Source organism: Numenius arquata, chromosome 13 (assembly GCF_964106895.1).
Source record: "Numenius arquata chromosome 13, bNumArq3.hap1.1, whole genome shotgun sequence".
In the NCBI taxonomy this organism is placed as follows: Eukaryota; Metazoa; Chordata; class Aves; order Charadriiformes; family Scolopacidae; genus Numenius; species Numenius arquata.
Genome location: NC_133588.1, coordinates 14,683,722 through 14,709,999, shown reverse-complemented (window position 1 = coordinate 14,709,999; position 26,278 = coordinate 14,683,722). Strand labels below are relative to the sequence as shown.

The 26,278-nt window shown below is 43.8% G+C and overlaps 1 protein-coding gene across 1 annotated transcript in view; it reads left to right on the top strand.

Annotated features, from left to right (window-relative positions):
* Positions 1-26,278, top strand: part of CMIP (c-Maf inducing protein) — a 138,268-nt gene that overhangs the window by 83,240 nt on the left and 28,750 nt on the right. Inside the window, exons 4-7 of the mRNA XM_074157917.1 lie at positions 16,588-16,749; positions 19,749-19,790; positions 22,713-22,775; positions 24,210-24,290. Coding sequence (XP_074014018.1) covers positions 16,588-16,749; positions 19,749-19,790; positions 22,713-22,775; positions 24,210-24,290 — 348 coding nt within the window. The remainder of the gene's footprint in view (positions 1-16,587; positions 16,750-19,748; positions 19,791-22,712; positions 22,776-24,209; positions 24,291-26,278) is intronic.

The following is a 26,278-nucleotide window of genomic DNA, read 5'->3' as shown; positions in this document are numbered from 1 at the left end:
GTGAAAACATAAGGAAGTCCCTCCCACCAAACTGGTTTTGTTGTAGGTGTGTTTGATAGTTACAGAACAGTTGTGTGGCAGAACTGCAGTGTTGGTGTGCTTTGTGTAGCCGTCAGCATCTGGCAGAATCATATTCTGAGCGGATCCAGGTTCTTATCAGTAAGAGCCAAAGTGTCGAGATCTCCTTTTCCAGACCACTGGCATATTCTCCAGCCTGTTACCCTGATTGCCTAAATAAGCGTGGGACAGTAGCTGATAGCAGAAGGCTGGGCTGTGGTGTGGCACTTTATTTTGGCCTCCTGACAGTATCATTAACACAATGCCTAGCCAGTCTTGCTTTCTTTGCAACTCCTGAGGATAACAGAGAGCTTAAAGCCTGCAGAGACAGTATCTCCATGTGGCCGTTATTTTCCCTCCTGCCAGGGATGATCAGAGAAAGCACGGACAGAAACGATGATGGAATTTCCTTTTCTTCCTCACCCCCAACCAGGATGGGATGGTACTAATGTGCTGGTTGTATATGCCCACTTTGCTCCTGCAGGGAGGGGAAAATCGGGGACAGAGATGCAACTCTGGAAAAAAAAGTAAGCAGTGGTAAAGATGCAACCTGGCCCCACCACTGCTCACCCCATCAATTAAATTATATATATAAAAAAAAAAAAAAAAAGCCTAGACAGAATGACCTGGCTTGCTCACATGCGTTTCGGTCACAGAGAGCGAGCTTTGCTCTGTGGGAGTTGTTTTTAAAGGAGTTATTTCTTAAACTTTCCAATGCTTCTGACCAAGCCTCTCATTTTGGGAAACTGAGTAATTTAACTTGTTGCACAGTAGAATTTATTTTTGCTTTCTTGCTTTCCTCCCCACCCCCAATAAGTTTGTCTCTGAAAAACAAGTGAAACATTATCTTGATTTGAAAGACCTTTACCAAGAATAGCAAGTAGCTTTTTTCCCATAAGAACGGTGACAGGGTTTAGTCACTGCCCAGGTACTTTACACTGACAAATTCCTCTTTGCTAAAATTGAGATAGTTTTGATGGGTTTTCCTGCTTAATTGTTCAGAGGAAGAACACCTGTTAACTTTCTGCTCTTTACTTTGGCCTGTTTAAGTGAGATGTCAACAGAACTAAGAGGCAAGACAAGTGATGTATCTAGAAGGAGAGTGCAGGAGGGCAGTTTATGTGGTCTACCTTGGTGAAGTTTATCACTTCACTAGCACCATAGCTGATGACTTTAAGAGCCAGGTGCCAAGATTCATCTCACTCCATAATTTGCATGGTTTGATGATTAAGCAGGTACTGAGGGAACCGACAAAAAAACAGGAAGCCTATTCTTCTGGAATGGGTCATTTACACAAAGCACCAGCTGGCAGCGAGATCGCCGCAGCTGTATTATAATTGGGTGGTTGTGCTGATGAATGATATATTTGTCCAGTGGTCTTACAAATAATAGGTCAAAACATTTCTGTGGGTATGTAGAACACAGATGCAAACTGGTGCAGATAGCTGAAGGAGTTATTTGGGGGAAAACATTCAACAGAGATGAGCTTCCTATTGTTCATACTTGTGTGGTGGAAGTGTTTAGGGGGATCCAGCTGAACCCAGAGCCCCACTGTACTAGGCACTACATGTAGGTGGAGCAGAAGACCTTCACTTCCCCTGCCCTGCCCCAACAAGGCTGGAGGAACCCCTTTTACAGATGGCAAACTGAGAGCTTCCAGCAGTGGGGATTGCCCTCTTTGATCATAAAACAGGAATACTTAAATTACAATTTCGGGAGCAGGTTCACATTCTGTCAGTGTCCTTCTGGCTCCTTTTCCTGTGCTTCAAGCCTTGGGAGTCAGATGCTGCATGTGGTCTGAGCTACCTGGAAAATGGCTGGGGCCAGTGAATAGCTGTAGTGTTAAATATTTAGGGAAGCTCTTTAGGATCAGGCATGTACTGGTTATTCTTTGGCCTTGTATGAGGGTGCTAAGGTCTGTGAGAGCTTTTATGTGGTGCAGTTTTAAGGATTAATACGCTGTGGGAATTCAATTTGCCAGCCAGCACCCTGGAAATAATTTTTGTTCTCGAGAAAAACATTGAAATAAAAATCAAGAATAATTTCTTTCTGCAGCCCAGAGAATAATAAAAGAGATGCTACAGATAAACAGAAATAAAAGAAAACCCAACACATAATTATCCATGTTTTAGATCCAGCTCCAAGAGGTTTTATGTGTCATCCAACTAACTAGCTGTCAAGATGCTTACACAGCTTTTTAGATGCAACTTTCTCCTTGAATACAGTGCTTATTGAAGAGGGCATGGATGTAGGGACAGACTGTTCCTAATGTAGTCATTTTCTCTTTGGGTTTTCCATTTCAAACCCTCCCACTAAGGGTTGGATGCTCTCCCACTAAGGTTGCTCATAATTCTTCATTTAATCTAGGTATCAGCGTATATCACAACTCCTAAAGGATTATTGGCCACCTCAGCCTATTTTTAGAAATCCTAATTTCCTTTGGGTTATAGCTAAGCCAAACTGTCTTTGTCCAGAGAATAAACAGAACATGTTAACAACTGTCCAGATCCTCAAACGTAAACAAATCATTAATCCATTGTGTAAGAAACGTTCCTTTCAACCAGGGAGGCTGGATTGAAACCATGATATGTAATCTTTGGTATTTGGAAGCTGATAAGTCTTAACAGTGTATCAATAAAGATAACAACACTTTCCGTGAATATACAAGAGAATAACACATGCAGTTCGTTGCCCTTTCTGAATCTAGGCTAGATACAGCGGTAACCAGCCCCTTCTGTAGGGGATGAACACAGCTAAGCCTGGCTTTGACTAGTCATTTTGGGACACACAAATAAGCAAATATGTACCCTTGGCATTTTCCCAGACAGTATCCATCTTCTGTGTTGCTTGTTTATATCTTGCCATCTTTGGGCTGAGGACTTTCTGTGTATTTTTGTAGTGCCTAGCACATAGAGGTACCATCCTCTGTAGGAACCCCACCGCACCACATGCTTAAAGTATTAGTCATTAAAAGACCTGCTCGACTAGTTCAGTACCATGTTGCACTTGAATTAAAAAAGACATAAATGAGGGCTTCTCTTGTGATGTGGAGTACAGGTATAGATTTACATTTGGTGGGGGGAGTACAGCTAAAGGTTGCACAGGGCATGTTGCATTTTTCACCGTGCTCGACAGTAAACTCTGAGCACCCTCCTCGTTGTGGGATGTGGGTTGCTCGTGTTTTCTAGTTAGCTGAATGATGCAGCAATGAAACATGTCAGTTGATGGCCTTTGGGGGAATGTCCTGAATTGACACAATACAGAAAGAACAGACCTAGGGCTGCAGTAAAGCGTGAGACACGACTCAGGCTGAGCTTTGTGCACCTCTGACCTGGATCTCCCAGAAAGGCTTCCCTGTACCTGGTCTTTCCTGCTGATGCTATTAACCAGCCCTCCACTGCCCCCTAAGGAGTAGTGCTGCTTGGTTAGGGGTCCTACCCATCTGTTAGCATGGACAGTGCATGGATGTGTTAATTGTGGAGTTGTTTAAGTTGGAAGGGACCTTTGAACATCATCTGGTCCTCTCCCCACCCACGCCGCCCTTTTGCTCACTCAATGCAGGCTGTACTTTGAAGTCGTGCGAGGCTGCTGAGAGGCTGTACGGCCGAGCTGTGAAGCCCCTAAACCAGGCAGAGTGTTCCCTTGTGGTCTCACAAGTGCTGAGCGGAGGGGAGCCGTCACCTTCCTCACCCTCCTGTCAGTGGTCGGGCAGCCCAGCCTCCGTACCCACCCCGACTTGGGATCGGCAATCCCCTTACCTTTGTTTTAAAATTCATTTTCTACGCAGGCACCATGTTTTGATTCCCATGAATTGGGAAACTGAAACAATGTTGTCATTTGGGATTTGAAAACATTTTGCATTAAATGCTAAAACAAGCAGTGTTGGCCTTCATTCAAAAACTTTAATTTTGGATTAATACTTCCCTGGTTCTCATAGGGAATATTGTATCGATGTCTTCAGGAAATAGATACTTCCATGCACAGGCAGCCCTATTAACTGCAAAGCGATTCACTGTCATATAATGTCGTACTTGATTTGAATGACAATCCCCTTTCTGGTCTTTACTGTGTCCGGGTTATGAATTGCTTATCCATTAGTACCAAATATTTTTTATACAATAGCTGTGGGTGAGTATCAGGTTTTGTATCTAATGCTGAAAGTTCAGAGGGAGTTATTTTTCTGTGCTTTAAAACTGCAAAAATTAAAGTTGAGAGAAACTGTTCTCAAAAGTATGGTAAAGCCTTCCTTGTGTAAAGCACCTTTACGGTTTTGTCACCATGGTAATGATTAAAAATAGTGCTGATACAGGAGTAGGGTTTTTAGAGAATTTAAATGATGATATTAAAGAAATATATAGCCTTAAATCCCAGTAAATCATGCCTTAAAACTGTGAGATCAGGAAAAAATCACATTGGTTGTGGTTAAAAAGCCCCGTGTCTGTCATTTGTATTTGGTCACCTGATTTATGATGTGAGAGAGGAAGCTTTGATACCCTGTGACAATTCAATAGTCCTGTGCTGTGCTGCATAGTGAAAATATTATTCAAAGACCTCAGCAGTTCTTTGGAGTGGTGGTTCCTGGATTTCAGACCCCGTCTTTGGTGCTTACACAGCATAGGCAACTGTAATCGTCTTGGCCGTTTCTTTGCTTTCTTTAGCTGAAAATCTGAGGTATTTTCGCAGAACACAAAAGTTCCCATTTTCTGTTATTTTTGGGTGAAACAATAAATAATGATCATACAATTAAGCCAGCAATGTGTTTTTTTGTTTTTTTTTTTTTTTGCATTTGTTCTTTTTCTTTTTGTGTCTGTCTACAAGTCAATAATACATCGATGGGGACCTAAGCTGTGGAATTAAGTTTTGCCTTTCAAAGCCCGAGGGCTTTGAAATCGTTTTGGGCTTTGATGACACACGAGTTTTGGAGGAGCAAGTTTCTTGCTTCCACAGATAAAAGGCAGGCAGGTTTTTGGCTGGTGGTTTTAGTCATCTTGTGGAATGCATGGGTACCAGTTGTGGGAGACAACGAACAGGTTTTTAAGACAGCCAGAGCTTTGCCCCTGCAGGACTCTGAGCAGCATCCCGATGGAGTTTCAGACTGGAGTTTATACTCCGTAGGTATATACTCCAAGCGGTGTGTTAATGGATTTGTGTTGCCAAGAAGAAAAGCTGGTACCAGTTTGAGCTTTCTGGTGAACATAGTGGGACTAAAAATATACGTTGGGGCATTTTTCAGATCCTGATGTCCCTTCTCATGGTTAGACTGGTGTTTACTGCCAAGATCTGTTCTTTTGTGTTTGAAAGGTTACCTGAAATGCAGTGGTGCCTGCGTGGGGCCCTGCAGGGACATCCCCTTGCTCTCCACGTGGTGATTGATAATACTGCCTGGTCTTTAGACCTCATTGCAAATTCAGGAGCTATATCATGGAAATCTTGTCATACTTACAGACTTCTATTTCAGTAATGTTTATTTTTTGTAGTTAAGTATTCTCCCCTGCAACCTTTTTTTTTTTTTCTTAAGACATGTTCATGAGCACGTGAAGTCCATTGCCTCCCTCATTTTCCCGTGCGAGTTTGGCAGTCTTAGGCCATCTGTTATCAGAAGTCACTTGAAAAATCTTGGCCTTGTTTTCTGTTTCTGAGATGTCATTTTGCTAGAGGTAACTGTGCTGTCACAGCAGAAAGGCACTGATCTCACTTTGGGAAGTGGAAATGAATAGATGAAAAACAGACAAGATGTTGACAGAACGGGATCTAGACAGAAAGTTTTTTTTCTTTTATTTTTTTATGAATCACTGGTGATGTTTTAAGAGGTTCCTCCCATAAGCTACATCTGCAATGGCTGGTCACTGCCTGTGCTCTGCGTTGGCTTAACGTGAATCAGTTTAAATCTGGGAGCTGCATGTCTGTGTCAGCACAGCACTTTGTCCAACCAAAAGAGGCTCTCGGCAACACGCTGAGATGCCAGCCTGCATCTGAGCTGCTGCTCTGCCTTCATCCAGCCATGCACACGCATGGTTTGTATACTCATAGTGCCTCCTGCATTGCCAAAACAGGCTTTTTTAAGGAGACAGAACTCAAGCCAATTAATGGCCTAGTGGTGAAATCTGAGTAGAAACTAGATAGTTATTTTCTATCTTGCTTTAGCTAAGTCAGGACCAGCTCTAAATTTTCCCCTCTAGACTTGGATGCTATCCTATTCAAACTAATATTAGGTCTGAAGATAGAGGGGTGTCAAAAACAGCTGAATAAACAGGTCAGCTTGTTATTGTGTACTTAGGTCTCGGCTCTGAAGAGGAGTAAATGTAATTGCTGGAATATGTTGCTTCTCAGGAATGCTGAGCTGCTGGCCAAGAGGAATCCTTGCTTTTTGTCCTGGTGAATTGCTTCTCCGCATTATTCCAGGGCTGACCTTATGAGTAATTCTTTGCAATTCAGGACTTCCAGGTCATGGTGGCCACTAGTTTCACCAAATTACAAGTTCTCCTCTATAGCTGTCATAATATAGACCTGCACCAAAATTAGTCTCTCATTCGGTTCCTAGCTGCAGAGAAAACTGTTTTTAGGAGATCTCTTACGAAGACAGGACAGGACTGATAGTCTTTCCCAGGACTGTAATTATCTTCCTCGCACGATGCGTTCGTTGGGTGTGAAAGCCTAACTCTAGGAGCTGACACATACTAAGTGCCTTGTTAAACTGCTATCTTGGGGCCCAATTCTGCGTTATGGATGTTACGGGGACCCTCTGTGTTGGGACTACCTACATGAGCCTGAAGGAGCAAAGGGGAATCTAGGTGGTATTTTAAATTTCTCTTTCCCTTCTTACACAGATTTGTCCTTATGTTTATTTCTTCCAATGTAATTAGTGTGTTGAGTGCATCATAGTATACATAATGTGTTAGAGGATTGTAAAACTGCTGCTAATATCCACAAAACCCCCCAAAACAATATGTTGCAAGAGTCACAGCTGGTATCATCTGCCCTAACTCTTGCTGTAAGTCACATGTTGAGCTTGTCTGTCACACCTCTGTCTTTTTTTTTTTTTTTCCAGAACAGTGATTATTTCAAAATTAGAAAAAAAGTATCAGAAAACAATGCTAGTAAAAGTATGCCCTTTGTTCCCCTGTCTTCATTCAGAAGCCATTGCATCACAGCTATCCTGGTCTCTGGTGCTCTTTACAGTAGTATTTAAGATGGGAATACTAGATAAGGCTGTGTGACCAGAGGCAAGAACCATCGAGGACAAGGGGGTGGTTGTGAGTGACTTATCTGTATCAGCCCATCTCTGAACGTGGGGCAGACAGTGGTTTTGGCAGCACCCTGGCGATCTCTGATCCTCGGCGAGGAAGCTAGCCTAGATCAGAAAACTGAACGCTGCGAGACTTGATTCAGTCTTGCACGTCACACAGCATTTGTACAAAGGAGAAAGAAAACAAGCACACGGCAGAGATTCAGTGGCATTTTGGTAAGCTAAAGAGTGGCAGGAGGTTTGGGGTTTTGTGCTGATGCGGCGCGATAAGATGCGATATAAAAACATGGAACAAAGCAAATGCTGCTCTGAAATCTGGCATCTTCCTGTGAGAAACCGGAAAATTCAGAGCGCCAGAGCCCAGTGATCTGAAGACAGAAATACCCTGCTTTTCTGAAGTCCTTTTTAAGGTGCTTGGAAGCATCACATCAGTATCCAGTGTCTGTGCTCTCCCTAAGGCTCTGCAGCAGCTTTCTGACACAAACATGTTCCTCGAGCCCTGCACATGTCTCTTGCTGACGACATTGATGATGCAGGTGCACAAGAGAGAGAAGCCAATTTCAAAGCCGTTTATGGTGTTGAAGTGCTAGAAACTCAGCAAAATAATACATTTTGCCAAGGAGGAGAAAGTGAAGCAGGTGGGTAAATGTCCATTTGGAAGGTTTTGCTGACTGGTGAGAGGGGAGGAGGGCAGGAAAAGCCGAGGATGCCCGCTGCTAGCGGTGTAGCGGTGGAGAGTAAAAAGGAAAAGGGATGACGTGGCTTTTTAATCCAGTTTGCATATCTGGGAAAAAATAATTGCTATGTGTGCTACTCGGTGCTACCTAAGCTTTCTGGCATTTCCCGGAAAATAGAAGGGAGATGGATTATCTTTCAGAGATTATGTTTTGTTAGCAGTTACTACAGTGTGTAGCATTACTAGCTGCTTAATCCCAATTGGAGGTGGTTTCTCAGGTGGCAAGTTCTTCCGATCAGAATTCTTACATGCCTGAAATTACTGGCATATGTTTTGCAGCCTTTCAGATGAGGCGGCATCCTGTTTTCCCGGTGATGTCCAGCTCTCTCGTGCCTGAGTGGAAACTAAAGGTTGTAGTGTCAGAGCTGGGGGGGTTTCTGCACAGCAGGTATGCTGCCTGGCTATTCTCCAGGGTGGCCTTGTGCACAGCTTTTTCTTTGGCAGACCTGGTCAAAGTGCAATGACGATAAGATTGTGCATGTTCGGGTTTTTTTGTGGTGTGGGTTTTTTTTTTTTTTTTTTTTTCCCTACACACTATCTCTTCTCTGCAGTGGCAAAGTCATTTATTCCCACTGCAGGCTGAGAGCTGGTGGGTGTGAAGGGCTAGGCTCCACAGCCACAGCCCTCATGCGTGGAATACAAAGCGCGTGAATGTAAAGGTATTAGGAATCTGGTTCAGTTCAGCTTGGTGTCATTCTGTAATGCAGTCAGTAATGGTAGGGCTCTGCACGGAGCAGCACACAGCAAGGACTGCACCTAGGTGACAGTTAATGTCACAGTGCTTTGTGTCTTCTGCTTTCTGTATGATGAACGCTAAATGCCACAGTCATACAGTGTCTGCTATAGCTTATTTATTTAATACTATTCCCCTCCTCGCCCCCCCATGCACTGCAATGCAGTTAGTCACTGAAGGTTTGGGAAAGCGTGGAGTGTATATGGTACACGTATTCCTGCTTTTCATCTTGGGGTCTGCTTTTTTTTTTAAATGGAATATGATTTTGCTGACTCCAGCTCATATGGCATAATCTCAAATACAGGAGCACATCAGACTTGCACCCCTCTGGAAACTGTGGGTTGTGCCAGAACACCGAGATCCTGATGTCCAGACAGTGTCTGTGTTGACCATTTGCTGCTCTGGAGAAGAGGGCCAAAACTGCTGCAGCAGGCAGCGGTGAGGTCCTGCAAAGGGAGGAGATAGTTGTGCCTAAACGTGTTCGAAACCTTCCCTCTGATGATGAGTCAGAGGCTGTTAAAGTGCTGTAGATCAAGCAGGGTGTCTGGCTCCTGCCCTAATTGTGTGAGTCCAGCAACCTCTACGTGAAGGTTTTTCTCACTCATTCTGTGTAAGAGGTGAAAACAACTCAGGAGGGTTTGTAACCCCCCAGCCTGCAGTTAGGGCAGATCTTTCCTGTACATTTGGGACAACTGTATTCAACTGTGTTGAAGTTGTTGAAGCTTTTCCTCCTGCCCAATATTGAGAGGGAAAGGTATTCTGTGACTTTTGCTTAAAAAAAAAAACAAAACAACAAAACAAAACACCCAAATGCCCGACAACATCTTTTAAAATCTTTCTTCTTCTGGGGAGATGTTACATGGGATTTGCAACCCAAGATCGCAGCTGTGTCTCTACCAATGCTTTTTGCAAGTAGGGAGTGGCTTGTGCTTCTGCTAGAAACGTATCTGCAGTCATAGTGAAATTCCGCATAGCCAAAGCAACATTAAAAACAAACCCCAGCTTGGCTCCCATACGAAAAATACGGAACAGCAGTTGCTGTGTGCAGGATCAAAGCTGACGTTTTGCCAACCTGAAGTGTAAAGCTGGTGCTGGAACCGGGGCCTGAAGAATGGGAGCGTTTGCCAAAAGGAAATGGAAGCAGGGATGGAGGGTTTCGGGGAATGTATCGAAGTCAGCCGTGCCAAAAAACGTCTCCCCTGTGGACAGGTCTGATTACGAGAGTAACCGCATCAGCCCATGCAAAGTGCAGCTGGAGCCACAGTTGGCCTTTTGCGTTTTCTGGCTGGGGAAACGGCATCTCGAATGCAGGGCTAAGGGAGAGCTGGGTTTGGATCAGCCAGCTGTGCTCCTGCATCTTCGTGACCTGGGCTGCGTGCAGGGATTTGAGAGACAAGACACCAATAAAAACAAAGCCCAGTTTCTCTGCTTGGCAGTGGGAAGGTCTACCAAAGACAACCTCTTCTCCACGCTTAGAGGGCTAGAAGAAAGCCACAATTTTTGAGTTGCTCTCAGTTTTTGGAGGCGCACGCACTGTGTTTGCATGCAGGTTTGTCTTCAGTGGAGCCCGTAAATTTAAGATCTGCTTGCCCACTGTTTTTAGTTTTCTTTTTTCCCTTGGGTAGACTATCCTTCCCTTCTCATCCTCTCATCCACCCTTGTTGCTGAAGGATATCTTTGCAGTAGTCTTGAGCACATAGAAGGGCAGAAGTCCAGAAGGATGGTCAGCTGTGGCAAAGGAGGTGGAGTTATGTATATATAGATACATAATATGCTTCAGGAGCAAGTTCTTCAGGGCATTAATGTCACAGCTGCCCGGTGTCATGCTGGGAGGTGAGTGAGGAGGCTGCCCTGAGAGGCCGCTGGTCCCGCTTCCACTCTACACTTCTCTTGACCCAAGCAGAAATGTATTTTGTCCGTGTTTCATCCTTCTAAAATTCTGTTTGTTTCAGCATTCTTTTACTTCGCAGTGGTACTGTCCCAATGGTATCTGAGCAAAGGACAAACTGCACTGGTGGGAAGTATCTGAGTAGTTGTTCCGGCTTGTGCATTAGTAACAGAAGAACCCACGTCACCGCTGCTGAACCCGTTGAACTCTCTCAGCTTTGAAAACAGCCTGATCTGGGTGTTTGGGGGTTCTTGCCCGGGATTAGCTGAGATCCGGAGCAAGATGGTAGATACCGGTGGGGAAAAAACATAGGTGAATGAATGTAGACTGAAATTAGGGGGTGGGAGAAGATGTTGCGTTGGGGAAGCACAGCAACAGGGTGTCAACTTTCAACTTGCTTGCCGTGGCCTCGGTGCATGTTGGTGGTGCTTTTACTTAGGGGTGCCATGATCTAGCAATTAGCCTGGAGGCCTGAGAATCGGAAGATCTCAGTTCTGCTGATATGACCTCAAGGAAATTACCTTGGTTTTCTTGCTGTGTTTCTCCTTCTTGCCTTTAATCATCAAGACCGTGAGATGCTCAGCACAGAAACTGCTGCTTGATATATTTATTCAGGGCATAGACTCATGGGTGCCAATCTCAGTGCAATAAATAATGGTGATTTCGTCAGGATCATTTTTATATGAATTGGCAAAAAATGAAGTGTTACTTAGACCTTAAATGAGTGAGAACTGGGAAGTGTCTAGCTTTTAACATTTCTCTCCAGTTCTTTGGCCTGTTGCAAGGAGCTTGGGGGCAAGCGAGCCTCGACCAAGGTGATTTCATTCAGAGGAGCAGAGAAGTTGATGCACTTCAGCATTTGGTACTCGGTAGAATGAAAAACGTAGAAAATACCTTAACCTGAGAACATAGTAGAGTCCAAAAGTTTGCTGGTGCTGTTTTGCAGCTATTTTAGAGAGCAGCACATTAGTCTTTTTGTGCAAAACCTTCAGAAGGTTGTGAAGAGTCTGATTACTCCAGCATGAGCAGTCTGAAGTCCTTGATTTGGAAAAGTTTCTATAATCTATTCCTTTGCCTGGAATAGGACTTTTCATAGACTTAGTCTCTTCGGGGAAGTTGCTTTTTTTTTCTTCATATTGGTGAACGTTGCAGGTAGGAACTTAGTTCAGAAGGCTTTCAGTGGATCCACCTGGTGATTTAAGCCTGTCTCTGGCTATCAGGGAAACTTCTATTAGCAACAAGTTATTCTTATGTATTTTTCAGAATGCTATGAAATAAGTGATGCCTACTAGTGTTAAAAGCACAACATGGATCCAGCTGAGTTCTGAGGATGCCATGCCATCCTCGTTTTCATGAAGGTAACGAGTTAATAGACAAAATGCCAGCAGATGGTGCTCAAGAATACATGGTACAGCTCCTGGGCTTTGGAGGACAAGCCAAACAAGTGTGTTGAACATCACAAGCAACTCTTCCTCTTTCTTGTTACCCAGTGTTTTAACAAAATGTTCTGCTGCAGCAGAGAAAACCATTCTGGTGTCTGCTCTCTCTGGGTTCCCCCCCCCCCCTCCCGGCTCTGTACATTTTCATCCAGCAAGAGGCACCCCCACTTTACACAAGTGCTGTCAACATTAAACTGAAACTCTAGCTTGGCTCAGCCATCCCCGCAATGAGCTGGGGAGGACCTCTGTGCGGGAGGTTGACCTTTTCCCTTTTGCTGGAACTGCCCTCGTTGCTCAGCGAGAAATAAACAATTGCTGGCACATGCAACCCTCAAAGTCAGCGTAGGTTCCTGCAGTAGCTCTACCTTCTCCGGTAGAGAAGCGAATAGTTGAGTGTTGTTGCGTGATAAAGGGCTGAAGAGCAGAGAGCTAAAATTTAACAGGCTATTCTGGATTAGGGTTGGCAATTAATTTTTTTCAGTGTAATGAAGATAGTATTTGCTGATGGAAAGACAGGTTCCCAAGAGTACAGAACGTTTCCTGGCCACCAGGAGCAAAGTTTGGTCATCAAGAAGGCGAACTTCATCGTGCCCTTTTTGGGTCAGGTGCACCAGCTGTTTTACGATGTTCCTAACATGAAAGATCTTGCTAGGGCTGGAAAAGGCAGTAGGTCCATGCCTTCAAATTTTGTCCTTTGTTCTTAGGTGTCAGCTACATCAGTGTTACCATTCTTGTCCAAGGAAGTGGAATATAAGCAAGGACTACAGGATGAGGCCATTATGGGATAGAAAAACATATGAAGTTGTTACTTAAAAAGCTGAAAGTTTCCTAGGCTCTCCTGAACTTTCTCTTTACAGCAGTGTTCAGGAGCTTTTGAGCACAGATGGCAAAAACCACTGCTTACAGGTTTTTTTCACATTTGCTTGCTTAATAACACTGGAAAAGCAATTTTTCACCTGTGGATTTCAATTCCTCCTCCTCTAAAAGAGGATTGAGACTTGGGTCTTTGGGTTTCTGCAAGACTTTAATTAATTAGAGTGATTTGAGAATGAAGGATGCCCTGTCAGTGTCACTTATTCCCCGTGCTGCTGCTTCTGGGTACTTATTAAATTCAGTGGTTTTGCTTTTAAAGTCAGCCTAGCAAGATTTTTGGAATGACACTAGCTGTGTGGTTCTGGCTGGTCAGTAACTAGGAGGGTCAAATTCCAAGTTGGCGTGTGTTACATGGCACTCACATAAATTGTCGTGGGAGCTGCTGTTTTTAGTGAAACCTCAGTGAAACTGGATTCCCACTCCAGTATTTTTCTTGTACGTGCTATTAATGCAGAATGTTGCGTGAGTATTTTCAGAAACCGAAGGCATCTTTTACACCTACATCCCAGGGGGAACGAACTCCTCGCACGTGTTGACGTACCTGTTCACCGATACAGGTCTTTACCAGGCAGCTTTGCTTTTTAAGCTTGTGAGTGATTGTTTCTCCTTGCTCCGGAGTCAGCGCAGGTAGAATAGAGCAGATGGCTCGGTGTTGGCTAAGTGCTTGCTGATACACAGCAAATTGCTTCTGTAACCGACTGATAGGTTTCAAGCTTTAATTGAGGCTTTCAGCAAGGCGCTCAATAGTGAAAAGCATTCTGCTGAGAAAAACAGCAGCGTAACCATGGGCAAAGGTTCAGGATAGCAGAGTTCAACCCTCTTGGGGATGGCTCCTCTAGTTATTTATTTATTTTCTGCTGCTTTCCCACCATCATTCAAGACCTGTAACGTCGCTTGCAGATTACAGCTCAGTCTGTCAGTGCGGCGCAACCTTTTGTGCTGAAAACGTGAAGCAGAGGCTGATAAGTTTGGATTTTCTGCTTTTGGGCGGGCTCAGCCTGTCTGCAAAGGTAACTGTCCCCTGATGCTCCCTTTGAGTCACTGTCTGCCTGGTCGGAGCAGCAGCTTTTGTAGGTTTCCCTTGCGCAGCAGGGAGTACAGCTCCTGCTGTCTGTTCTCTTATGTACGTCAGCACCATCAGAATTTTATTTTTTAATGGACATCTCTAAAAGGGGAAGGAAACCTCCCTTGCTCCTCCTTCCCCCCGAGCAAGAGTGGATTTGACAGCAGAAGAAAGACATTTGTGTTAGGGTTGTCTGAGCAGCGTCCTGTTGGGCAAGAGGGTTTCCTTCAGCAGCCCTTCCTTAGGCTGAAGGAGCTGCTCTCCAAAATCACGTCCTACCTCACCCAAGTGAGGGGCAGCCCAGAGGAGGCAGGGGTGCAGTAACCCCATGGTTTAGCTCTCATGCTCCCCCCACCCCTTGTTTTTATCCAGCTTTGAATTCTGCTTTGAATTTGATTTATTCGTAGTATAGTCCCAAGGAATAAATTTCGCCATGGAAAATGTATCTTTTGAGCTGAATTTGTTTAGTGTTTCCCCAATTAGTCAGAAAGGAGTTGCTTCATGTTACAAAGCTGCCTGGTTGGCTTTGAAGTTTAGATTTTATTTAGTGCTGGAGTGGGTCTAACAAAAAGACCCTAAAAAAAACCCAAAAACCTACACAAATAGGAGAAATTCAACTCTATGATTCAAGTTTCTTAAAGAGTCCAAGAAATCTGTGATGATGGTAGAAGTAGTGCTGGTAGCTTAAAAACGCTGGTGGATCCTCTCTGCCCCAAGGAGCTCAGAAGTACAAAGACTTTTGCTCACTTTTGAAATCCCAAACACATTTGATAGTGTCCGCAGCTTGTGGTTTTATGTTCCTTTAGCTTTTCAGTGGCTTAAAATGCACTGAAAGTGTCAACTGCTGCCAGCCTGCTTTTGTACTTGCATGAATTTAATTAAAAAGATAATTGGATTGCTTTATCAGCCTTTACACGTCAGCCCAGTGCCACTCTCTACTCCCCCCTCTAACAATGTTGACAAACACAAGGCATCTGAAATGTGTATTTTTTCTATATTGTTCTCTTCTCTGGTGTTTCGGAGCGGGTGCGGAGGTGACTGGGTTTTCTGTTGGGCGTTGGATCTGCTGCCACGGTGGGAAGGAAGCAGCTGATAGGCAGAGAGACGGCTTGTTCAGATGGTTCCCGCAGGGGCTGTCCTGTGCGAGTGGAGGGGGAAATGCCGTGTAGCGGCAAAGCTCCAAAACGAAACAAACTAAAGCAGACCGACCCTTTGCAAAGTCCTTTCCCTTTATTACACTGATGATCTATAGCCCCGAATGAGCAGCTGGATCTGCAAGCTGCGTGACATGGGCAGTTTTTTGTGATTTTCCTGGAAATGCTGCCAAGGGATGTAAGATCCATTTTTAGTGCAAAACACTGATGTTGTTCTCATGTAAACAGCGAAGTGCCCAGCCTGTGTCCTTTAATAAACCTGAGGACGTATCCAGATTTCTTGACATCCCGTTGACCAGAGGACCAGATTCGCACACAGAAAGGAGCAGAAGGGCATGTGAACAAAGCGAAACGCTGCGGTCCTGGTGGTTGCTCTCTGCCAGCCCAGCAGAGCTCCTTCCCTGCCAGCTCCGTGGCTGGGAGCTGCCTCCAGCCCTGCCCGCTTTGGCAAGCCTCTCCTGGTTCTCGTGTGCGCTTTGTGTCCTCGTCAGGAGTGGCGTTTAAACGCTCGTCATCGTTTTCTTGAACTTCCAGAGTTTCATCAAGCCACCTCTGGGAATTTGGGAGGGTGGGTCTTCTCTAAAGAACTCTATTTATAATACAAACCAGCTTCTGTACCAGTCATTTGTGGCAACATGACTGACGAGGAGGTAAGAGTTGTCTTTCACTTATCCGGCTGGTCTGTGGATGGGGCAGTCGGTGAAATAGCTTGGGCACAGCCAGAAGAAACGCAGGGGCATGCTGAGGGCTGGGGCAGATGGGAGCAGGCAGTCAGGAATGCCTTTCTTGAGAGTGGAAACGCTGTTTTGTGGAAGACTTGGAGACTTTACGAGTGAGTTTCTGGTACAACTGGAGGGTGACAGCATGACTTTGCAGGATCTTCAAGACAGAAAAAAAATAGCCTATGGGTCTACTGGAATTGATTTTAATTCATTCTGAATGTGAATTCACCAATTAGCAACGTAGAATAAAGTATTTGTAGAATGATGTTTTGATGGCCTCTCTCCCCCCTCCCCTTTCTTAATGACTAACTCCCTCTAAAAGAACCTACAGCTTTGGAAGCAGTGCGATAGCAGGTATCTGTTACTAGCCTGAGAAATAAGCTGTTTGCAAGAGGAGATGATGGAAAGAAAGATGCTATGTAGTTTAAAAATTTATCTTAAAATAAAAAAAAAAAGTCACAGTTTTTCTTTGCTTCCACAGAACAAATTGGTTTAGACATACGAGATTTTCTTTTCCATTTAAACGTTTTAACTACAGCTTTTCACTAAACAGAGAAGGCAAAACTCAAAATACAAAGCAGCCCACTTGATAGTTGCATGTAGGAAGCGCATATCCAGTCAATTTTTTCAAGGGGTTTGTGGTGGTGTCAGTGTGACCCTTTCATTTTTCTTGCAGAAAAAGATTTACAAGTACAAGAAGGTGCTCAGTAACCCCAGCCGCTGGGAGGTGGTGTTGAAGGAGATCAGGACGCTGGTGGACATGGCACTGACGTCTCCGCTTCAGGATGACTCTATTCACCAAGCACCACTGGAGATTGTCTCAAAACTGCTCTCAGAGGTATGACCTCAGCAGGTCTCCTGCAAGACACTGTCACATTTAGACAAGAGACAAACAGTTAAAAAGTCTGTTGGGTGGGTTTTAGTTTAACTTGGGCTGTCAAAATTCTGCCTTTGAGTCTGCTCGTGACTTCTGCTGACTTCAGTGGAATTTGTACTTGCTGGGGAGAAGGAGAATTTGACCTGTGTTGGGTAGATTTCTAGAAACAAAACAAAACACATTTCTCTTGAGGCTTTTTGTTGCAGGTGGTAGTTATTTATGGTAAATTTATTAGGAATTTGATTCATGTCTTATTTCAAGTCAGTGGTAAAACTCCCCTTGACTTCTGTTCCATTGGCTTTGTTTCCGTGACCGATAATTCTTGTAGCAATATGCATATACCAGTAAATTCATCGACCAACTATTTTATTTTTACCGGTTCTGTCAAAGAAAAATATTTTCCTTCTTCAGAGGTATCTGTCCTCCTTTTATAGCATCTATTTCAAATAGTTAACTTTTCATGGACAGGAAATGTAATGCCAAGCAGGTTTTTCATGTCTTAGTTCTGATGTGCAAAGATTTGTGGTAAGCAATAAAGTTGCCAGCTATTTTTCTTGCAGTAGGCAAAGATCTTGGCAACTCACAACTTTGTAACCTGTGAATGGATCATGGAATGGTTTGGGTTGAAAGGGACCTTAAAGATCATCTAGTTCCAGCACCCTGCCATGGGCAGGGACACCTCCCACTAGACCAAGTTGCTCCAAGCCCCATCCTACCTGGCCTTGAACACCTTGAGGGATGGGGCATCCACAGCTTCTCTGGGCAACCTGTTCCAGCGTTTCACCACCCTTAGAGTAAAGAATTTTTTCCTAATATCTAATCTGAATCTGCCCGCTTTCAGTTTAAAACCATTACCCCTTGTCCTGTCATTACACTCCCTGATAAAGAGTCCCTCCCTGTTTTTCCTGTAGGTCCCCTTTAAGACCTGGAAAGCTGCTACAGTTTCTCCCCCTGGAGCCTTCTCTTCTCCAGGCTGAACAACCCCAGCCTGTCTTCACAGGAGAGGTGCTCCAGCCCTCTGATCATCTTTCTGGCCTCCTCTGGACTTGTTCCAACAGGTCCACGTCCTTCTTATGCTGGGAGCCCCAGAGCTGGACGCAGTACTCCGGGTGGGGTCTCACAAGAGCGGAGCAGAGGAGCAGAATCACCTCCCTCAACCTGCTGGCCACGCTGCTTTTGATGCAGCTCAGGTTGGCTTTCTGGGCTGTGAGCCCACATTGCCAGGTCATGTTGAGCTTCTCATCAACAAACACACCCATGTCCCTCTCCTCAGGGCTACTCTCAATCCATTCTCTGCTCAGCCTGTATTTGTGCTTGGGATTGCCCTGAGTCAGGTGCAGGACCCTGCACTTGGCCTTGTTGAACTTCATGAGGTTTGCCTGGGCCCACTTCTCATGTCTGTCCAGGTCCCTCTGGACGGCATCCCTTCCCTCCAGTGCGTTGACCACTTCACACAGCTTGGTGTTGTAGGCAAACTTGCCAAGGGCATACTCAGACAGTTCCACTGTCCGTGTCGCCAACAAAGATGTTAAACAGCACCAGTCCCAATACTGACTTCTGAGGAAGAGTCAGAGCCATTGAGTGCAACCATCCAGGCAATTCCTTATCCCCTGAGTCGTCTATCCATCAAATCCCTGTCTCTCCACTGTCATGCAGGACAGTGTCAAAAGCTTTGCACAAGTCCAAGTAGTCAGTTGCTCTTCCCTTATCCACCAATGCTATAACCCCATTGTAGAAGGCCACCAAATTTATCAGATGCTATTTGCCTTTAGTGAAGCCATGTTGGCTGTCACCAATCACCTCCTTATTTTCCATGTGCCTTAGCATAGTTTCTAGGAGGATCTGCTCCATGATCTTGCTGGGCACAGAGGTGAGACTGACCAGCCGGTAGTTCCCTGGGTCTTCCTTTTTTCCTTTTTAAAAATGGGGGTTGTGTTTCCCCTTTTCCAGTTGGTGGGAAGTTCACCGGACTGCCACGACTTCTCAAATATGATGGATAGTGGCTTGGCAGCTTCATCCGCCAGTTCCCTCTGGACCCATGGATGTTTCTCATCAGGTCCCATGGATTTGTGCACCTTCAGGTTCCTCAGATGGTCTCAAACCTGATCTTCTCCTACAGCGGGTGGTTCTTCATTCTCCCAGTCCCTGCCTTTGCCTTCTGTGACTTGGGCGGCGTGGCTAGAGCACTTGCTGGTGAAGACCGAGGCAAAAAAGTTGTTGAGTACCTCAGCCTTCTCTGTATCCTGGGTAATCCTTCTGGAGAGGGCCCCCATTTTCCCTAGTCTTCCTTTTACCACTGATGTGCCTGTAGAAGCTTTTCTTGTTGCCCTTGACATCCCTGGCCAGATTTAACTATCTGGACATTAGCTTTCCTAGCCTTGATCCCTGACTGCTCGAAAAACCTGATCATGCTGCTGAGAAAGCCAAAGGCAAAGCCTGTGGTGGCATAGGTGACTTAAAATAGATTTATTGGCTTTTACTAGTTCCATGTTTGAAGAAGGAATTTCCGGAAAACTGCAGCAGATAGTTTACAACAATACAACACTATAACAACAAATGTTATACAACACCACAACAATCCTTTTACTAATTTTTGTAGAAAAATCTAGTCTGTCTTAAGAAACCATTTTTAAGAAATGTATCCCTAGCTCTAATTTTCCAACTGATTGAGACCTACTCTGACATCCTGGTGTTTGTGTGTTCAGCTTTTATGGCTGGGGTGGCTTGAATCTGAATGTGCTGAGGGAGAAATGGAAGCTTACACAACCCCTCATAGCAGATAGTCTACTACCTTATTTAAGAAAATGATTTTATTTTGGTGAATTTTATTCTGAAAATAAACAATTGCAGTTTTGAGCCTTTCTGCTTGTGTCTGGTGGTAGCCAAGAGGACTGTGTATGCTGATGTGCCAACTCAAGAGTACTCTTTGCTCATTCGTTTTTTCTATTCAACTCTTTCAGAACAACAACTTAACCACTCAAGACCATGAGAGCATTATTGTGGTGAGTACCTTTCTGGCAAAATCTGAGGACAAATCTGGGTTGTTTGGTAACACTTCTGTTAATGCTTGCCTCTGCCCCAGTGAAGTAGGGTAAATATGAGAGCATTTCCACCAGTGCTGGTGGACTTAAGTAGGACCAAACCCATTTGTTCTACTGGTTTTTGTGTGGTTTTGTCATTCCTCTTTTCTTGTTTCATAGATAAATAACAATTAAGTTTTCTCTTCAACTTACATGAAACAGCACAGCTTGTTGAGGGTTAATCATCTCCCAAAATGGTTTCCTTACTGGGCTGCACAGTGCAATGTTCATATCTATATATGTACTTTAAATAGTCAAACCCCATCATTTCCAGATGTGTCCTATAAAACCCTTAGGCTCAGTAGTTTCCTGAGGGGCTAATGCTACCATATACAGAATGTCTCCATTCCTGATGGTATGTGAGCAAGTGGTTGTTTTTGTAAGTGTGGATACGTGTATGTGTCACTGCAGTTTAACCCCCTGCTTACTTGATTTATAAAAATATCCTCTTCAACTTTTTTCTTTTCTGTAGTTGCATTTATTTAGACATAGAAATAAGTGAATCAAATGGCAGCTCTCTTCCTTGTGCAACAGAAAAGAAAATCTTAAGATCTCAACAATTTATCAGAGGTGGAACTTGGTTCCCCATCACTGTAATTTAATCTCAGTCACTAGCAATTTGCAGGAGATTTTCCCACTAATCTAATCTAGAACCTCACCACCACCTGATCGTATCACATCTCCATGACTCTTTCTGCAAAATGACAAGGTGGCGTGTAGCTGCCAGTAGGTGTGAATTGTGTTTAACTGCTGCTTAAGATACGATTTTAGCTGGAATCGGTCACTGAGATAAGTTTCTGAAGTGGCATTTGCTTTTCTTTGAGATCTGCTATAGCTTTCTTTTTACTCTAGTGCCAAGGGTAATTCAGGCCCCCAGTTGCAACTGTTTGTTTTGGGGAAGGGTTTTTCAATAAAAGATCATAGAATGGTTCAGGTTGGAAGGGACCTTACAGATCATCAAGTTCCAATCCAAAGATATAAGATGGCCCTGCTGTGAGCAGGCATATTGGACCATGTGCCTTCCAAAGGTCCTTTCAGCCTACATTATTCATTAATTCTGGGTGATCGCTTCTTCAGTCCAAGTCCTGCCCTTCTGTAGATTGTGCCTGAACCACTGAGGAGATGGCAGGTTTTCTGGGCACTCAGAGCTCACTGCCATTACACAGCTAACCTGTGCTATTCTTAGGAAGTATTGCCAATACTGTGTATTTACATAGTATCTTAAAAGCACACAGTGATTTGCTGTGCAAATGGAACCAGCTTTCCTTCTCTGGATGGTGCTGGGACAGATCAATACTACAGCTGATCCGTTCCTGGTAAGGAGGGGAAGCACATGGTGCCATAGCTGGGCAACGCGGGACAGCGAGTTTCTGCTTGTAACCACAGCGAACATAAGGAAAATACAGGGTGCTTTCATGTTGTCACTCTTCCACACCAAGCAAACAGGCGGAGCTGTGACCCGCTTGACCGTGTCTGTTGTGGTTATTCAGTAAGGACTGGGATGAAATAATAAAGCTAATTTTTCTTAGGCTGAGAACCAGCCGGTTACATCTCTGATGCAGTGGTCCTCTGACAGTTACCGGACAGGTATAAGCACTTGGTGATTTTGCAGTACATGGCTCCTGTGGTTTGGCAGGTCTTGTAGCAAACACTCCAAAAGATGGATTCAAGGAAGATCTTTAGCTCAGATGTTGGATGGAAAGTGAGGATAGTCTAGTCTTGCTGAATAGCGTCGTATTCTCCATCAGTCTGCTGTTGCTGGACCAGAGGAAGAGTGGGCAGTTGCAGGAGGATGGCACATGATAATGAACGGAAACTTCACAAATATTATGTGTAACCAAACCAGATCTTTGCAGATGTGCTTGGGTTTCCTTGTTGAAATTCACATTAATCTTGACCTGTTTGTGTGTGAAAGTGGCTATTGTGAAACACAGTCATTGCAAGCAGACTTGCCAGGGCTGAAATCCTTAAGGAGATGTGAGGGAGAGCAAAAACCAAAGCAGGCTGCCTTAGTAGAACTCCAGATACCACCCAGATAAAATATCTGGTGTTTAGTTGCTTCATACAAAATGTCCTCTCTGCTGTGTTTGGAGTCTTACTTTTAAATGGGTACTGGGAATCCCTTTAGCTCGAGACTGGAAAAGCCCGAAGGCACCATCATGTAGAAAGAATACATTGTTCTAGTGCCATTTTCTAATTTACAAAGGAAGTAACAACAACGTTAAGTTCATTACACCCCCTGTGGCAGGTGTGACCTCTAATGTGTTTACCCAGCACAAGCACATCGGTTTGCGCAGCAACAGAGAACGAATGGTTGATCTCAACTTTCACAAAGTTAGGTGCTTGGTTTTGATGAATGGGGTCCTCCAAGGTAAGAACAGTGCTATGTTGCTTTCGGTGAGTTATTTCTCACAAAAAGAGCTTGAACCCTTTTCATAAAGGATGTGTGTGTGTGTGTGGTGTTCCTCAGTTTTGTTTTAGGGGAGATGTTATACCTGGGTGAGCCAGATTCATCCTTGCTGTATTACATCCTAAAACAATTGGTCTGCTCCTGTTTTCATTTAAACCATTATAAAAATTGTACTCCTTTACTGTATTTTGTGTGTTTACACTGATGTAGTTGGAAGCAAAATTTTCCAGAGGATTCGTAGCAGAGCTTGAGCTTACGTATAAAATAAACATACAGCCCACCTCTAATTTATCTATTGATGCTTTTGTCCTTCTTTTTTAAAAGTGAGCTTTTTAGCTTTTTTTATTTTTTTTGAGAAAAATATTTCCCTGCAAAATCCTTACTCGAGTTGCAGCCCTCTAACTAAATTTTCTCTTTCTCTCTTTTTTTAAAAGGCAATTGCACCTTTGCTGGAAAACAACCATCCTCCTCCTGACCTCTGTGAATTCTTCTGCAAGGTATCAGACCGGCTTTGCTTTCTGAAATCTCGTAGTTGTATAGGAGTGTAGTTCTTTCAGGGGGTGGTTGGTTTTTGTTTTTTTTTTTCTTTAACTCCTTACCTCATGCCCAATTGATTGCAGTTTTTGGTTAACAACCAATGATATTGGAATAGTTAAGAGCGCCATTATGATAAATAGATCCGTATCCTTAGTACATCAGACCGCAGTCCTCTGTGAGAGTTAAAATCTTCAGACTCCCACACCTCAGTCTGGGTACAAGAGATGTCCTACTGCGTGTTCTATTTAGCTAATGCAGGAATCATTGGAGTCACTGTGTTCAGATGAGTTGGTAATGTGATGTATAGCTCAGCCCTAATGGTATTATGTCATTGGGTAATGGCAGTGGGAAGATGGTAAGGACCCATCCTCTTTTCTGGTAAATCCACGCTTGTGCTGCGTTTTGCATCTTTTCCACAAACTTCTGAGTACTTTGGATTGCAGAGCTGCTGGATTTGAAAATTCTACTTTTCCTCTAGGCCTGTTCGTGTTTCAGTTTCGAGTCCGCTTAAATTTGCTTATTGATGACTCGGTATACATTTGTCAAACATACTGAGTGCTGCTTATAATTTCCATCCAGAGTTATTCACCAGAACCTTCTTCCTACAGAAATTAAGTCAAGTTTCAGAAGCTCCTCTGACTGTTGCATTTTTATAAGCCAGTCTTAGGGTCATATCTAGCCTCAGACACGAGGAACTTTTATTCCCGGGGTTTTTTTTTGCTTTTGGTCTCCATCAGAGGTGGGCACCTCATTATCTTTAAATGTGTGGGATGGGTTGTGTATCATTGCAGGAGAGGAAATAGGTTGTGGACTTGTCCTCTTCAGAACTGAAATGGGCAAGGCTAATGAGAAGGCTGATGTATCTTCAAAATTGACCCTGCTGTGACCAGGTCCTTCCCAACCTGAATTACTCTGACTGATACATTATGGTTGTATGTTTTAGCCTGGGATGGGCGAGTGGCTTGTTGGTACCCTCCAAGATCCACCACAGGTTTTTAGCCTGCAAGGAAAGGAGGTTTGTGTCATTACACTGCCTGTGTCTACATATCTTTTTGTCCCCAGCCCCTTTACTTTTAAAACTGTTGGCAAATTTCAACCAACTTTGACAAAAGGGGTAAACATCCAAAAAATACTGCATTCTAGTGAGTTTTGTGAAGAACAGGCAGTAGGGAAAGGAACTTGTGTAGTTTATGAGCTCTCATGGTAATTTCCATTAGACGCCAGCTAATCCATAGGAGAGAGCAGTTTTATGAGTACCCTAATCCCAGGAAAGATTAATTTGGCCCTTGGATCTTGGATTAGTCTTGGAGTAATCCATGCATGGGCTGTGAAGCCAGAGGAGACTCATCTTCATAATTTCTGCAGCTCGCAAAGTGACTTGTTGCTCGTTACAGCACTGCCGAGAGCGTCCGCGGTCCATGGTTGTGATAGAAGTGTTCACACCGGTGGTACAGAGGATTCTCAAACACAACATGGTGAGTGCGCGTGTTACGGGGACTTGGTCAGTTTGGAGAAGCTTTACTGTGATACCTTTTGTAATTGGCAGCTGCCCTATTGTCTGTAATGAACAAAGCACAGTGATACCTAAATCTAACCCCTCAAAATTCTGAATGCTGCATGTAATCGTGTGTTGCTTTATAAATGCAGAACTAATAAGGGTTCAGTGGGACTTTCAAAAGTTTCTAAGCAAAGCCATGGTTTGAGGAACATTTCTTTTGGCAGCAGTGCCAGCATACTCAGCTCCAGCTCTCCTCCTACCTGGCTCTTGGCTCCTTACTTACTCCCCGCATGCCATCCTTGTAGCTATAATGGTTTAAAATCAATTAAATTAAATAACAAAATCAGAATCGAGACTTTGTTGATTTCGAGCTGAGGCCCTCAACATTTTTTCTTTTAAGACACCCCCAGCTCTCTGAGCTCTCTGGATTTCTGTTTTCTTTAGACTCATGACCAATGAGTTCTTACCTTTGTTTCCTGAATCTCCTTATGCTTTTCTGCTATTCTTCTTCCTTCTTGTTCCAGGAATCGGGTACTCTGACATTTTATGATTGTTTTCATCCAGGCTACTTTCTCTCTTCTCATTGCTGATCAATTCTTTGCTAGTGATTGAAATAAATGCTAGGAGACTGCCCTGTCAGCTTTGCTTTCTCCACTCCATATACCAGATTCCTCCCCCTCGCTCCCTGACTCTGAAGATACTCTTACACGATCCGTATTCCTTTCCTAAGAGACGTCTGGGTGTTTATGAGCCCTCCATCCTTTGTGGTATATTAAGTTTCCTGCCATGGTTTGTAAGTTACATAAAGAAATTTTACTTCATAACACTGTGGCAGAGTAACAAGTAAATAAAATAAAATATTTAAGACAATTGACTTGTCTGGGATCTCGTGGATGGGTCTCATACCTCTGTAACTACACAATCAACTTCTTTTCACTAACTGATATAATTTTAGAGACCATCCAGTGTCCTGCTGTGTACAGCATGAACCCGGTAGAAAACAGTTCATATTTCTTAATTTCACAACAGTATTATTATTTAACTCCTTGAGTTTACAGAACAAGGTAGAAAGCCCAAGATTGCAAAAAGGTCATATTCCTGGCTCTGTGCCTGCACTCTGCAGACATGTAAACATTTTTGAATATTCTGTAGTGTTCAGTGAAATATTCTGTAAATGTTATTCTTGGATTCTGGTCTGATTTTTTTAAAGCATCCAGAGCTCTTGAGGGGTCTCAAATAAAATCTAAATGCATAGTGTAGTGCTTGTATTTGGTTAGCTTCAGAGAATTGGGTATATTTACCATACTTAACATTTGCAGATTGAAAATCAACATGTCTGTACCGCAGTGTGTAGTCAGAGAATTTACGGTGTCATATATTAATTGGAGTGGATTTGGGCACTTTACTGCTCTCCAGGGACTTCTGTACTGAATAGTCTTTTAGAGAATGTGTGTGTGTGCATGTAAATAAAGTTATCCTTTAGGGGGACAGTGGTGTTGGCAGTAAAATTGATAAACTTAGGAGGCCCCATGCAATTCAGTGTGCTTCGAGCAGGAGACCCAGCTGTCTGTTCCCACCTTTTGGTCCCACCATTCCCTCTGTGTTCTTTGATATGTTCATGACAAGCTTTGTTCCAGTTTTCCACCTATAAAATGGGGAAAGAGTGCTTCATTTATCTGTCATGTTGAAATTTCCAAAGGGCAAGGATAGCTTTTTGTCTTGCTGATGCTACCAGTTATGTGCAGGACCAGAGACTGTTGTGTGCTGAGTTGTCTGGGGAGCGCTCAGCAACCTCTCAGTACCTTTGGATTTCAGCTGTTTGTAGGCTCAGCCCAAATGTTTGAATACAAGCACTGTTGTTTGGGGTTTTTCAGGAGCGAACAATATTGATTGTGTGTATTGTTCTGTGCCTCATATGGTGACAGGGCATCATATTATGTTTAGAGAGATACTTTATTTTAGAGC